Source organism: Enhydra lutris, unplaced genomic scaffold (genome assembly GCF_002288905.1).
Source record: "Enhydra lutris kenyoni isolate GAN:26980312 unplaced genomic scaffold, ASM228890v2 scaffoldscaffold80, whole genome shotgun sequence".
Taxonomy (NCBI): Eukaryota; Metazoa; Chordata; class Mammalia; order Carnivora; family Mustelidae; genus Enhydra; species Enhydra lutris.
Window position 1 is genome coordinate 4,056,298 of NW_019154164.1, and position 15,514 is coordinate 4,071,811.

General features: G+C 38.6%; 1 protein-coding gene across 1 annotated transcript in view; it reads right to left on the minus strand.

The window, feature by feature from the left end:
- Positions 1-15,514, minus strand: part of LOC111160957 (p21 (RAC1) activated kinase 3) — a 111,206-nt gene that overhangs the window by 27,718 nt on the left and 67,974 nt on the right. The window contains exon 10 of the mRNA XM_022524359.1: positions 12,472-12,535. Coding sequence (XP_022380067.1) covers positions 12,472-12,535 — 64 coding nt within the window. The remainder of the gene's footprint in view (positions 1-12,471; positions 12,536-15,514) is intronic.

A 15,514-nucleotide genomic window follows, 5' to 3' on the forward strand; every position in this document is an offset into this window, starting at 1 on the left:
GAGGTTAATGCATATATTAGAGAACAGTCACCCTTAATAATAACTTATATAACCGTAAGTATTATTGGGTTGACTGTTCCCTAATATATGCACTAAGCTCCCAAAGTGTAGTCTGTGGCTCACTAGGAATCTCTTTTAAGCATCTGGAAGTTTCCAAGATACCTGATTTCTAAATTCTTAACAGAAGTTTTACATTTACCTAAGGCAGAGCTAATTAAAATACCACATACATTTCTTTTTAGCCAGAAAGATACCAACTTTTGATTACATGGCATAGCTCACTGATCAGAAGCTCCAAGTAGTGGTTAAACACTCTTTGCTTCACTGAGTTTGAGAAACAAGCTATTATTTATATTAATAAATATAGCTTAATAGTTGTAATTATTCATAACCCGGAATTCATAAAGACAAATAATTGAAAAGATCCTTGGTGGTGAAGCTGGGAAACCCTCTCCTTGTAATAAGTGAAACACAGTGGTGTCTACTTCTAAAGAAATGATCTTTGAGCCAACAACATGTCACACTGATTCCCCCAAAACTGGGCCTTGTGACTGCCTGGGATATGTCAAAGGATCTTAATGACTATCTTTACAAAATTAATCAATCACTTTAATTAAAAAATCAGTATCATGCAGCACTTTAGGACGTAAGGATGGCAGGAATCAAACTCAAAACTGTGAAAGTTAAAACTCCCAATTCTCTAGTAGATTGGGCTGGTGTGTTAAAATGGTCAACGTTGTTGATTTGATTTTTATGCCACTTAATTATATTGATCTCTATTATCTCTCCATTCCAGTTCTATTGAAGCTAAATTGCTGTGGGGGAGAATACTTGTTTATTCCAGACCTCAGTCACTCTGATGGTATAAAGAAATGCCTTACTGGGACTCCAGGAAAAACAGAGATCATCCAGTTTAACCTCATTACAGATGAGACATCTGAAGCCAAGAGAAGATGGGGAATGTGCCCCAAGTTCACACAGCTAGTAAGTAACAAAGCCTCCTAATTTTGAGCGAGAGATATTTCAGTGGACCTATGCTACGGTTCAAGAATATTAAACCAAGAGATTGCTCAACTGTTGGGCCTCATCGTCAATTACAGTTCTTGGCATCACATTAGATTCTTTATCAACAATTTCTTCTTGACCTGGCCAAGCACTTAATACTCAAATGGAAACACTGGCTTCTAGCCTAAAGGGTCTAGAAAGAAACAAACAATTCACTATTTCTCCCTATTCCTCCCAAGACAAACCCGTTTAATTATCAGCAATCTTCATCAGGTTTTGATGTTTCCTGCTAAAAGCCAATGTCAAGCCATGATAATGAGTAGTTGCCAAGGCAGCAATGTGGTAAAACTTACACTTTCTATAAATCACTCTGATTTCAGCATCGAAGTAGATTATAAGAGGGAAAGAAAGCAGGCAAGTGAGGCGAGGAGGAAGCTCACAGGCTAAGAGAAAAGGGAAGTGGACCAGAGGACCAGAGGGCTCTGTGAGGTCCAAAGGAGAGCCTCGTGGTAATAAGTGTGAGGAAGTCGGAAGGGATGGGGCAGTATTCACATTTTTTAAGGTTTTCTAAGCATCAGTCTGGTGCTGAAGAGGTCACAATCAGGGATTTAATCCACATTGAGGATGGCTGTGTTTTAGATCTACTCTTTCTTCTGCTGCTGCTGCTAGAAGAGGCTGTCTCATTTATGGACATGACTTCCTTCCCGTCTGCCCTCTATAAATGGGTGAGCTCACTTACTGGTCGCCCTATACCCTATACAATTTGACAAACGAAGACACTGGAAGCGGTATGTGGGAAATTAACCTGCCCAAGGATACACAGTTTGTCAGCTGCTGAACTCGAAACCACATGAGTCTGACTCCACAGCCCGTGCACTTAACCATGTCATGTTCCATTACAGACCTTTATCATTTTTTACATCAATGCTAAGTGCAAGTGTGGCAATTCCAGATGCCCACGTTTGTATCTACTGCACTATAAAGTGCCTCCCTGAAATATTGCTCTGGCCTCTCATTTCCTGCTTAACTTAGTCCACTTGCCCCTTGGTAAGGCATTTACTTTGTCCCTGGACATGGTCCGGTTGACTACTTTGACCATCAGGAGCTGGATCTTCTGTTTTCTGACTCAGTTAAGTTTGCTCACGTGGCCAAGAGTAGACTAGTTCTTAGGACTGGACTTTATGTTCTGCTGAGTATTTAAGATATGGTTACTACTTGTAGGCCCTTATCTTGCTATATTAATGCACATGACGTAAAAGTACCTGGATATTGTATCATCCAATACTATCATGCCTCTATTCACCTTGTGGGGGCTTATGCCCTCTGGGCTTCAGGAAAGGTGATGGACAGTGTCCTCTACAAGCAGTAACCTTTCAGAGAGAGCCCCAGGGTTTCCTTCTTGTGTAATCAGCCTCTTAAAAAATGTATCACTAAATTAAAACAAATAATAATATTATGTAAAAAGCATGTTCTCAAAGTACCAGGATGTGGTACTGTCTTTAATTACTGGGATGATAAATCGGAACACAGGATTTTCTGTTCTTTAGCTAGGGCATGACTTTCCCCAGGGTGTCCAGGGTCCTCTGATTTTAAAGAGAGCTGTAACATGTTATGGGTGCGGGGCCAGGGAGCTCAGTGGGCTAGAGTCTCTTGATAATGAGGCCATGGTTATAGGCCTTAATCCCTGGAAAGGCCAGATAACGACTCACTCCAACACGAAGTCTAAGCAGCTGTTTCACAGTGTGTGCCACTGGATTCAAGAGGGCCTAGACAGGCAATGGGCGGGGTGGGGGGCAGGCAGCTTAATACAAGGTCATTACTATGGCTTGAAAAAACAAAATGCAAACTCCGCTAATGGTGGTTGATTGAGTGGCACCATCTTTCTTCGCAAGGGACGATACACAGCACAGTGCATTTAACAGCATTAAGTAGAACAAAGAACTACTCTTGGCCACGTGAGCAAGCTTAACTGAGTCAGAAAACGGAAGAGCTGGCTCCTGATGGTTATATTAGTGCCTTGTAAGAGTGCTCTACCTTATATGGCCCCAAATAAGATCTGATGAGGAAGCAAATAGATTTGGGGTAGGTGGTCCCACTCGAAGCATCACCACTGTGAGCACACTAGACACCATTTCTCCTTTTGCCCATAGTTTCTTGAACAAAGAGAAATGAGTCAGAGGTTTTATTCTCAGCACTTCTCCCTGAGTTCCATGCTGTACACTGCTTTATCGGGTTCTCTAAACAAGCTGTCATTCATCAAGCCCTTTAAGAAACCAGGTTCAAAACTATTCATCTTCAATATGGGAACTTCATGTTGCCATAAGAAGAGGGCTCCTCACTGAGTAGCCAAGAGAAGTCTGAAAAATACCTAACAGGATAGATTTAATTTCTCAAGCCTGAAAACTAAAACTAATTTAGAGGAAGGTTTGCAAAAGAAGGTTGTCCACAATTATGGATGGATTGATCATATCCTCATTCCACAGAATTATATGATTGGCAAAGATCCAGATGGTAGACAAAATGCCTTTGGCCAAACATGTTATCTTTAAGTGCAGGAGGAAAAAGATTTCAAGAAATGCTCCCACTTGTCATTTCTGACAAATTTAGCCATACGGTTGGTCTAATCTATGAATAAATGCGACATACAACCAAGGTACTTGGGCATAACATACCCATGGACCATGTTGACCAAGAGATCCTTCAGGAGAGCCTTTTGTTTACCATATAATTTCTTGTTAGGGCTCAGGGTTCAGGGTTCTTTTTTAAAACATTTTCCCTTCTGAAAATCAGGATGGTGATGACTTTTTAGTATAATCATAGAATCCCAAATAAATGAAGATGGCTGTTTCCATGAGGGTGTGGGCAAATAGGCATTCTCATGCACTGTTAGCGGACAATGTCAAGTGGAACAACCTCTATGGAGGGCAACTTGGACATTAAAAATGCCCATATCCTTTCATGTAACAATTCCACTTTCAGCAGTTTAACCTAATGATCAATTTGCATATGTATTTAGTGGTTTGTTTGTAAAGATCTCCACTGAAGCCCTGTTGATGCGAGCAAAACATTGGAAAGAAACTAAATGTGTATCAGTGTGGGCCTGATTAAATACATTATGATCCATCCAAACAAACAAACAAAAAAACACTTCATCTGTTAAAAGAAAGAGGTACTGATATAGAATCATCTCTTAGACACAGGCAAATAACAAAATAGGAGATTTATAGTATGTTACCACTCATCTTAAAAGTAGAGTTATGACACAGACACACAGACACACACAAATACACACATACCCAGAGATGGTACAATTGCCCAAATACAAGGTACATATACAATATATGTGCCCAAATAAACAAGGTAAGGTATTCCTCCTCCCCACCCGACCCCTGCCAATTTCCTTCTCAGGAAAAGTGGGAATTCCCTTATATTCAAATCCTTATAAAATCTCTCATACAATATGGTAATTCTCCATATTCATTTATTTTTATCTATGGAGTACTGTTTGGGAAAGACACATTAGGATGAAGTATTCTTAGTCAATGCCAGTTTTGGATGCTCATAGAGACTATCTGTCAGGATTGGATAGGATGTAAATAAATTAATTCTGCAGGTATGATCAGAACTGCAAGTGTTAGATGTCATAAACAAGATTTTTAAAGGTCACTTTTGAAATTAATGCAGTGAAAAGGGTACCTGTTAGCCCAAGATATGATAGTATGACTATCAAATACAACAGCGAATACAACTGATTGAAACCTACTCAAAATACAAAGACCTGTGACTTATAACAAGCTTTTTTAATAAAAGAGAATGCCTCCTCCCCCCACTTGGAATAAACTCAAAACACCACTCTTTGGACTCTTTTGGAAATAAGTTGGGTGTTAACTCCTAACAATGAAATTGGCAATTATCAACTTAAGCATTTATCTTGATTTGCCTGTATAAACTGTATTTCAGAGTAACCAAAGACCTTAAGCAGATGAGAGGTAAAGTTCTTTTCAGCAAAAGCAGTGTAGTTAATAAAGTGTGGGAGGTAATTTTTAGAAAAGATAAGTTTTAGAAAATCACTATTTACTAGTCCCTAATTTAATTATTGATTTGGGCAATATAGTCATCAATAGATGAAACATTAGACGAAAGGCTGATGAGGAACTCCGCATTGGAGGGGACAAGGAGGAGTCCCCACTGAAGCTTCTGATCAATCTACACAGCACTACACAACGGGACGAGCAGTGCCTTCTGATTTAATATGAAATACTCATATGAAGACATCTTGCCAAAAGTTGCACCTGAATCTTATTAAGCCTTTAGAACCAACTTTTTCCATTTAAAGGAAATACAGGGAATAGAGATGCAACTTACATGACATTGAATGAAACTAACAGGCAAATCCAGAAAGTGGTACATTCTACAAGACAATGACTAGTTTCTTCAGTAAGTCAATGGTAGTGGAAAAAGAAGGAAGACTGCTTTAGAGTGGAGAGATTTAATAGACACGATCCAATGCCATATGTGGATCTTCTTTGGATGCTGATTTGAAGGAATCAACTATAATGCATTTTTGAGACAACTGGGGAACTCTGATAATAGATAATATCAAGTCACTGTTGAATTTTGTAGGTGTTATTATGGTATTGTAATTATATTAAAATATTGATCAATGTTGAACCAGGGTGATAAGAATAACACAATTCTATACCATTCTCTCTACTCTTGTGTACGTTTGAAAATTTGTAACAGAAATTTTAAAAAGTGATAGAGGAGAGAGTTATATTGTGAAGATGTAAATATACACCTATAAAATAGATTCAGAAAGCAATCATCTTAATATTATAAGAATGTGTAATTGCAACCAGAAATAAAATATCCAGGGACAGAATAATATGTGGACTCAAACATATTCAAAATATATATGGATATAATATGTGGATTCAAAAATATTTATATCTAAGGATGTTAGATGAAATTCAAATGGTCTACTTGGATAACTACTGGGTGTTTCAAAAGGGGGCTCTAATGATTACAAAAACAGTGATATTAAGATGCATAGGAAGATTTTGAATTATGCTCCTCATGAAATGTGAGAGTAGAAAAATTTCTCCCAATGCACACATTATAAAATGTGGCTTTAAATATATAAATGAGAGTGATTAACAATTTAAATATCAGAAATAGACATTCACCATTTGTGTATCCAACAGTTTACATATTCAGATAAGTAAAAAACCTGTTTTAAAAATTACATCATTGTGTGACCTCATATTCACACATATGTGGCATGTGTGTGCATGTGTGCCTGCGTGCGCAGAGAACCCATGGAAGTTTTTTTTTTTTTAAAGATTTTATTTATTATTTATTTGACAGAGAGACAGTGAGAGAGAGCATGAGAGAGGAGAAGGTCAGAGGGAGAAGCAGACTCCCCATGGAGCAGAGAGCCCGATGTGGGGCTCGATCCCAGAACCCTGGGATCATGACCTGAGCCGAAGGCAGAGGCTTTAACCCACTGAGCCACCCAGGCTCCCGAACCCATGGAAGTTTAACCTAAGAATCCCATAACATATCCTTTCTGGAGCTTTCCTTTATACAAGATAACAAGGAGACTAAGGCACAAGGCTTGGAGGGACATTTACTTTTCACTGTCTACTCCTGTAAACCTCCTGGTTACACCATGCCCAAATATTACCTACTTAGAAAAAAAAAATCATACAAATAAAAATTACAGTGCAGCTTGTATCTCCCTATGTTTCATGACACAGTCCCAACAGATCTTTTTTAGCATTATTTCCTGTTAAGTCCCCTGCCAAACTGGAGGTTTGTCCATGAGACTGGTACCCCTGATTTCACTTTTCTGGTCATTCTCTGTTTCTCTCTCTCTCTGTGTGTGTCTTTTAAAGATTATATTTATTCATTTATTTGACAGAGAGATAGAGAGAGAGAGCACAAGCAGACAAGCAGAGTGGCAGGCAGAGGGAGAGGGAGAAGCAGACTCTCTGCTAAGCAGGCAGCCTGATGCAGGGCTTGATACCGGGACCCTGTCATCATCTTCTGATCTTTCTGATATTCATTCATCAGATAGTTGTTAAGGATTTCCTTTATGCCAGACACTGTTGCGGGCTCTAGGGATACCAAAGCAAATACAAACTAGAGTCTTAATCCAGTGTTCCTTTGGTTTCCTTCCAGTGAAACTGCCCATAATCCCCACATGTTAAATCCTACACTTTCTCAAGTCATGATTCAAATGCACCCTTCTCTAAGGATCCTTCATTTTACCCTCTCCCTGGCTTTAAATGATCTGTCCCTCCTCTCTCTCCATCCCTGTGGCTCTTGTAATTATGTCATGCTACCTGCCCTATTCTGCTCAACAGAATAATAACTGTGGGTGTCTTTCACCTCTAATGATACCTAGTACTGAGCCCTTCACTATGTGCCATGTTGTGCTAAGCACTTAAAATGCCTCCCCTCCTTCACTTTCCCCAACCTGATGATGTATGTATCTTCCGCTTACTATGGATGAGAAAACAGACACTCTAATAAACTAATTAAAGTACATGCCTTTGAGGGGGGGGGGGGGGGGGAAACTCCCAGGTTTTTTTTTTTTTTTTTTTAAAGATTTTATTTATTTATTTGACAGACAGAGATAACAAGCAGGCAGAGAAGCAGGCAGAGAGAGAGGAGGAAGCAGGCTCCCTGCTGAGCAGAGAGCCTGATGCGGGGCTCGATCCCAGGACCTGAGATCATGACCTGAGCCAAAGGCAAAGTCTTTAACCCACTGAGCCACCCAGGCGCCCCAACCCCGGTTTATTTCTTGATACAACTTTCCTTCTCTCCCTGTCGGATGTTCTGAAAGACCGTGAGCCTAGAGGTCATTGTGACTCTCAGAACCTGGTTCTTAATGATGAAGCTGTGTTAGGTGCATTAAACGTAGCATGCACTCAGGAAAACTTCACCAAATTAAGTAAGTCATTCATTAAACAGGATCCAAACCATCTCTGAGTTGCAATCCTCAAAAATACTTGTCTATTACAATGTTGAAGAGAGAGCAAACATGAAAGCGAAAGAGAAAAAGGGTCTGTTTTTCAATGCATTCTTATGTAAGAAAAGGCTTTAAACATGAATTCACATATATTAATGAGAAATCGGTGAGGCCAGTAAACTCAGCCCTCTGTAATCACACGGCTACTGCTTCTGTGAGAATTCTGCAAGAATTCCAGATGTTGCCAGATAATTTCTGACAAACGCATGTTGTTAATGATAATTTAGAGGATGCCAGGCCTTTTTTCTTTCTTCCTTTACTTTTTTTAAACTTTACATACATCTGCTCAAAATATCTAGATTTGGTGGCCAATTATAGAAGGGGTTTCACAGAAATCTGGTGAAATAATGTCATTTTTAGCCTTCACTCTCAGCGACGGCCTCATGATTAGACATGCAATTCTGAACTTGATTTATGGAAGATAGAGGCCAATTCTCTGGCCCTGGGCCTGAACGCTGGGATGGCAGAAACCCATACTGGAAAAATTTAGTTTTCCAAGTAGATGAGGGTGATTAATGGAGAGGTTCTTCTCAAATTGGGCTCCTAAGAGTAAGCTGCTGTGCTCCCTGAAGCTGAAAATGGAATACAGGGACTGATTATTCCTAGCACCAAATGATTACAGACACTGGCTTGAATTTCACCATCATAATAGGTAAAGCAAAACAATAAAAAACACCCAGACTTAATGAAAAGAAAATACAAACTCTATACACTGAGAGCAGAGACGAGTTTGTCTAACTTAGGCCACTAATTCATGGAAAAAATCCATTGAGAGCAATTTAAGTAAAAGGAAAATTAAGTTAAGTGGTTTTCATTTTTTGGCCTACAGAGAAATAAATCAATATTTTGCTCACTGACTTTAGAAATTAAGAACAGAGAGCAAAAATCTACAAAAACGTAAAACCAAAATTAGTAAATTAAATACAAGCTAAAATCACAGTAAATAAGTAGATTCCAGTTACTAGATTATATCTTAAAAGCTCTTTAGAAGTACATCTTGATTTTATATTACTACCATTTGGGTTGAGTGTATGTGCGAAAATGGGCAGTACAAGACGAAGCCAACACAAATGAAAAAGACAGCCGTGTAGCAACCACAAGTGCCCAAGAGATAAGGCATCAGATCAAGTTATTATGAGAACAAAGAGATGAAGACACATCAAGAAAGAGAAAGAGATAGGGAAATAGAACAGAAAGCGCAAAACAGACAGACAGGTATATACAGTATCACAAAAAGACAGAAGAAGGAGAGCTAGAAAGACAAACATCTTCTTGTTTGTTTCACAAATATTTACTGAGGCAAAAACAGATCCAGAAAATGGGAGAAGCAGACAGGAGAAGCTCTGTAGGTCTTTGACCTTGACCATGTAAACTCTTGCTGTTGACTGAAATTCTACAAAATTGTTTCCTTTGTTTTTTGGAGTGGGGGGCTACTAAGCACAAAAGCCCTGTGCCAGATACCAAGGGAGACAAAGGGAGGAATAAGATAGACTGACTCCCTACCCTCTAAGGACTTATTTAAAAGCTGAACTGGGCATATGAGTAAACTATCTACTGGTTTCAACATTCTTTGAAATGATGAACTAGCCGGGAATTTAAAACAGACCTTTCCACAGTGGCAGGCAGGATTTCTGTTTTGACTTTTCAATTTAGATTATAAAGGTTTTACAGAATTATGGAGAAATACAGAACTTTCCTTTTGCACCTTCAGACGTCAGAGGCATAAATAACCAGGAGGGGAATTTCTTTGGTATGCAAAGTTGCTTGGCGGCCTAATCTTTGTCCTTGGAGAAATCAGTCTTGCTTCATTACCTGGTATCTGGGAGTTATTTGAAACCATTTCTTACTTTTTTTCTTTTTTAAATTCAATGCTATTTTTGGCTCAGTTGGGTCTTAGTGGGAAAGAACAATCAAAACAAAATTGTAACATCTTTCACTTCCCACTTCCCAAAAAACCCAACTCCTGAAACAAACCTACTTTTTTGAAAAAATAAACAAATAACTCCCATTTAGACCTACAACTAAAGCAGCCCTGCCGTTTAGAAATAGAAGGAGAGCCTGTTATAAATTTGGGGGGAGCTATACTCTAAAAAAAATAAAATTAATTTTGATAACACACTGTGGGTATGTAAATACAAAATACTACATTGTATGCATGTAAAATACCACTTCAACATGTAACCAATATATAATTTATTGAGATATTTTGTATCATTTCTTCCTCCTAAGTTTTTGAAATCAGTGGATATTTTAGACTTGTAGCATATCTCAATTTGGACTAGCCAGCACCTCAAGTGCTCAATGGTCACATGGTTACCATACTGGATGGCAATGATCTGAAATGCAGCTTCACTGTGGACTGTGTATCCATTCCAATTATTAGCTCCACCAAAACCCAACCAGATTACAACAAAATCTAAAAGGCAATTTTTGCTTTCTAAGCTCCTTGAATACTGTGTTTTAACTGGCCTTGAGGTGTTTACCTTTTGGGCACTAAGAAAGCAAGTTGAAGTGTGTGTGTAGACGGACTGGAGAAGGTATGGCTTCCTTACTTAAGTAAAACAACCAGTTCACCAGAAGTTAAGAAGGAAAATTCTAGGTGGGAAATAATGGCTACAAAAGCCAGCCCTGCCCTGCACTCAGGTGAGGGAGACTTGTCTCAGTCTGTTCCCTGTATGCTAATGAATGTACCCCTCTATCAAGCACTTACTACTATAGAATTTAAGTTCTTTGCGGGCCCACATCAGTACCTATCTCTGTCTCTCCAGTGCTTAGAAAAGTATCTGGCACACAGTTGACACTCAATAAATGTGTGAATGAAAATGAATTAATTTAAATACATATAGTTTCCCATTTGCATCAGACATGTTTCAAGTGCTCCTCTGCCACCCGCACCACTGGCTATTGTATGGGACAGCACAAATAGAGAACATCTCCATCATCACAGAAAGTTCTGTTTAGATAGCAGTGGTCTAGAGCAATTGGCAGAAATACTATTTGACTGACAGTGGTCGCTAAGGACTATAAAACTCTTCTTTTTTCCTCCATGAGCAAGTAAGAATACCAGTGATATCAAATGACAAAGCAAAAGCAAAAGCACAAATATTTTAACCCCTAAAAATTTCAAATGCAACAGCATTATGGTTTCCACTGGAAGAAGAAACTTGGCCATCTGTTTCTGCCTGAGTTTTTGCCTCCCTCTTCTGGTTTTCTTATCATAAGAAAGAAATCAGCATGTTCCCCACAAGTGCCACAAGACTCTTACCCCCTAGCCAAAATATCTAATGAATGCTTTCCCTTATTTTCTGAGATAAGTTGGCAATTTCAAAAGAAACTTCAGTACAGAAGCTAAAGGGGGAAAAATAAATAAAAAATAAAAATCGTGAAAAATTGTCAAGCTTATGTACAACATACAATTTTCTGAACCTAAGAATCCAAGGAAAAGCAGTGAATTACCCGAAGAAGAAACTGTCCATTCCCTTATCTGAAAATAGACTCCACTGGCTGAAGGGCTAGCGTAATTCTGTAGGCACATTAGCTGTATCCCTTCCTTTTCAGCCAGGAGACCTCTGGGGTGCCATCTTGGTTCCTGGCATACAGTAGTTGACGCATCTAAATATCTTGTCGCCTTCCCCATTTAAGGATACCTCTTAAGAACTCTTCATTTGACTTTAAACAAAACATTTCCCTGTTTCAAACATTGTAGCCCACTCTCAGTTTCACACTAAGATCTGAGAAACATACCTAATTACAGTTGACTTAGAGAACAGATGACCCCCACCTTTAGCTCTAGTGAATGATCTGGTCCTGTGGTTCTCTTTTCTAGGTGAGGATCAGGATTTCTGAAGATCTTTCCCAAAGTTCAGATTCCTAAGTCCCTACTCCAGACTTCTGAATCAAATCTCTGACAGCCAGGCCTGGGGATCTGTATTCTTAATAAGCATGCTAAGTGAAAATTCTGTACTCCATCTCCCTTAGGGATTGTTAATCTGTTTCCTCCTTACTTGCAGAGTCAACTCTGACCTCCTCTGGACTATTAGGTAAGGAGTTCTTCTGCCTCCACTCTATTACTATACAGTTTGACAGTGAAACAGGATCGGAAGCCCAATATCCATACAGATGTAAGGGGGACAGGGATAACAGGAGTTTTCATGTGAGTCAGAGGTTTCTATAACTCTACTGCTTTTCCAGAGAAATCAGTTTGAATCTTCTAACTCTATGGGATTCAAATGTCCCAAAACAAATAGCTCTCAGCCTGACATTAATGCAGATTCCAGCAAGATGTCTTGCTATATTAATTAACAGTCAGTCTGTCAACTAGAAAGACCAATATTGAGAATGCAGAACTTGAAATAACCCAGGCTTGCTATTGAATCTGAATGTATATCTCTGGTGCTTATCTTTTGATATTTTAAATAACAATCACTTACCCTTGACCTATTTTTTCAAATCTTGTGTATTTTTTCTTTGGGTCACCAACACTCACAATGCTTCCTGAGTATGGGGGTGGGGGGAGAGGAAGAAAGAGAGAGAGAGAAGATTTAAATTGGGTGGTTGATTTCCCTTTATTTAATACTAAAAATTACAATGCCACAGTCAATGACAAATAAAACATCAGAGCAATATTTTCATGTATTTTCTATAATTTTTATGGCTAATAATATGTTTTAAGTTAAAGTAACAAACAGTAACATATTAATTAAAATAGTAGTAATAACCTGTGCTGTTTTATATTCAAAATTGATGATGTTTGAGAAACAAAAAGGACTGGACACAACTCAACATTTATAAAAAGTTCGCATAAAAGGATACTGTAGATCAGGAGATACAAACATCTAAGAACTTGCATGAACTATTTAATAAAATCACTATCTTCTCTGAATTGGAGAGAAATTGAGTGCTACACTATATTCAGTTCTGCTGGACAAATATCTCTTAAGCCATTACTATGTACCCAGTACTGCGTTAAGAGTGATAGGGTCTAATAAAGAACAAAGTTGACTTATAAAGCAACGAGACTCATGCTTTCTGAAATCCTACACCCCCAAACCCAGAACCCTCCATGCACTCCACTTTTTAGTAATAACTTTACTGGAATATGACTTCCATACCATAAAAGCTCACTCATTTAAAGGGTGCAATTCATCAGTGCTCCCAAATGTATGAAGCAAACACTGACAAGAGTGAAGGGAGCTATTGACAGCAACACAATAATGGTGGGAGACTTTAATTAATAGCTCGCTTTCAATAATGGATTGAACAACCTTAGAGAAGATTGGCAAGGAAATGGAGGACACAAACAACACTATGGATCCATTAGAGCTAACACATTTATGGAACTCCTCACCCAGAAACTGAGGAATACACATTTCTTTCAAGTGTACATGGAACATTCTCCAGGATAGACCACATGTTAGGCAGCAAAGCAAGCCTTAGCAAATTTTACAAGGTTGAAATCGTACACAATGCCTTTTCTAATCATAATGGATGCAAACTAAAAATCAATAGCAGAAAGACAACTGGAAAATCCCAAGATATTTAACTAAGACATGCGTGAAAGAAGATACTTTAAGAGAAATTTAAAAATAGTTTGAACTAAATGAAAATTAAATACAACCTATCAAATTACGTGGGATGCAGAAAAAGCAGTGCCCAGTATTTTTTTAAAAAGGAAAAAAAATTAAGTGTACAATTCAATGGATTTTCATAACTTTTTTGAGTTATGAAAATTTATTAAATTTCACCATAATCTCATTTTAGGAGGTTTTGATCATCCCAGAAAGAAACCGTGTACCTGTTCACAGTCACTCTTCATCCATCCCTCCCCCTAGGCAACCACCAATCTACTTTGTGTTTCTATAGACTGTTCTAAACACTGGGGAATAAGGTGGTTTATAACCATGCAAGAAAAACATTAAATTTATCATGTTTGGCTATGGGAAACAAATATTGGGTTTTTTTTATTTCACAATACCAAATCCAGTACTCAGAGGATGAATACACCACTACCGCTCAAAACAAATCTAAAAGAAGTGCCATTGACCCTTCAATGCAGGGCTTGAATGAATGAAGAAAAATTCTGGGCCATAACAGCATCATGGGAATACAGGTTTAGGTTCTCAAGTGGATTACCTTGAACAGAATCATTTATCTAGATGTCTCTGGCTCTCCCTTTTTTTTTTTTTTAAGCAAACATATCGGTACCATTACCTTTGACTTATATCTTACTATCACGGCTCCGTTTGAAAGAAGTGTAGTGTCAATAGGATAAGATTTACAGCATGAACTATTTAAGAGAAGGTCTCTACATTCTATCTCCTAATGTCCACTCTTATTCATTCCCTCCTCTTCATGCCCATGGCCAGTTCCATTGTTCAGGCCCTTAACACCTCTTGTCCGAACAATTGCACTAGTCATTACCTACCTCAATACTCTACCTTCTCTATCTTCCACAATGCTTTAGGAATAGGGCCACCATATAGTTCACAAACCAAGACTGTCCTGGGTAAGCTGATATGTACAGTTGCCCTTCTTCAGAATGATTTCACTCTTCCTTACAATGCCTCAAAATTTCCTCCTTGCTACATAATCAAGTCCAAATTTCTTAGTCTGGCATAGAATGCTCTTTACCGTCTAGCACCAACCAACTCCTACCTAACAAGACTAATCTCATATAATTCCTCTACTCTCCATCCCTCCTACTTTAAATCCTAGTAATGCTATCACTATTGAAGGCTTAGGTCTTTGCAGATGCTCCCCCTTTTCCTTTGCTATCTAACCCACAAATTCCTATTTATTACTTAAACATGTCAAGTCATCCTAATTTGTGAATTCTTCTCTGATCCCTCTAATGAGATTCTCATGTTTCTTTTTGAGGGCAAAAACCTTGTCTTTTCTTCCCTATAACTTCAGTGTCTAGAACAATGGCTGTCACTGAACAGATATTTATTGACCAAATGCATGAGGACAAGAAAGTATATATTCGAGTGCTAAACTGTGTGCTACAAACAATACCTAGTGTTCAGACCTACCAGTAGATGGTATACCTTGAAAAAAAATATATGTTTCAATCCTGGACTGTTCATCAAGCTGTTAGATTTTTTGGTGGTGGGGGTGGTGGTTTGTTTTTTTCATAACACAAGTCCATGTTTCAGTGAAGTTAAATAAGACATACACAATATGTGAGTTGTTATAATGCTTTTTCTCTTGCATTTCCAATCTCAGTCCACTGAACTACCATCTGTCCACTTAGTAGCCCAAGTCAGAAATCTGGGAGTCTGATCTGACTCATCCCTCTCGTTCACTACCTCCATGCGGCTGTCCTCCAAGTCCTAAGCCTGCATCTGTTTACCTCCCAGAGACCTTGTCAATCTGTCCCTTCCTCGTTCCTACTGTTCTAGTTGGGCCCTCATTGTTTTTGTCTGGGCTATTCTAACAGCCTACTCATTGAACTCCCAACAGCTAGCCTCTTCA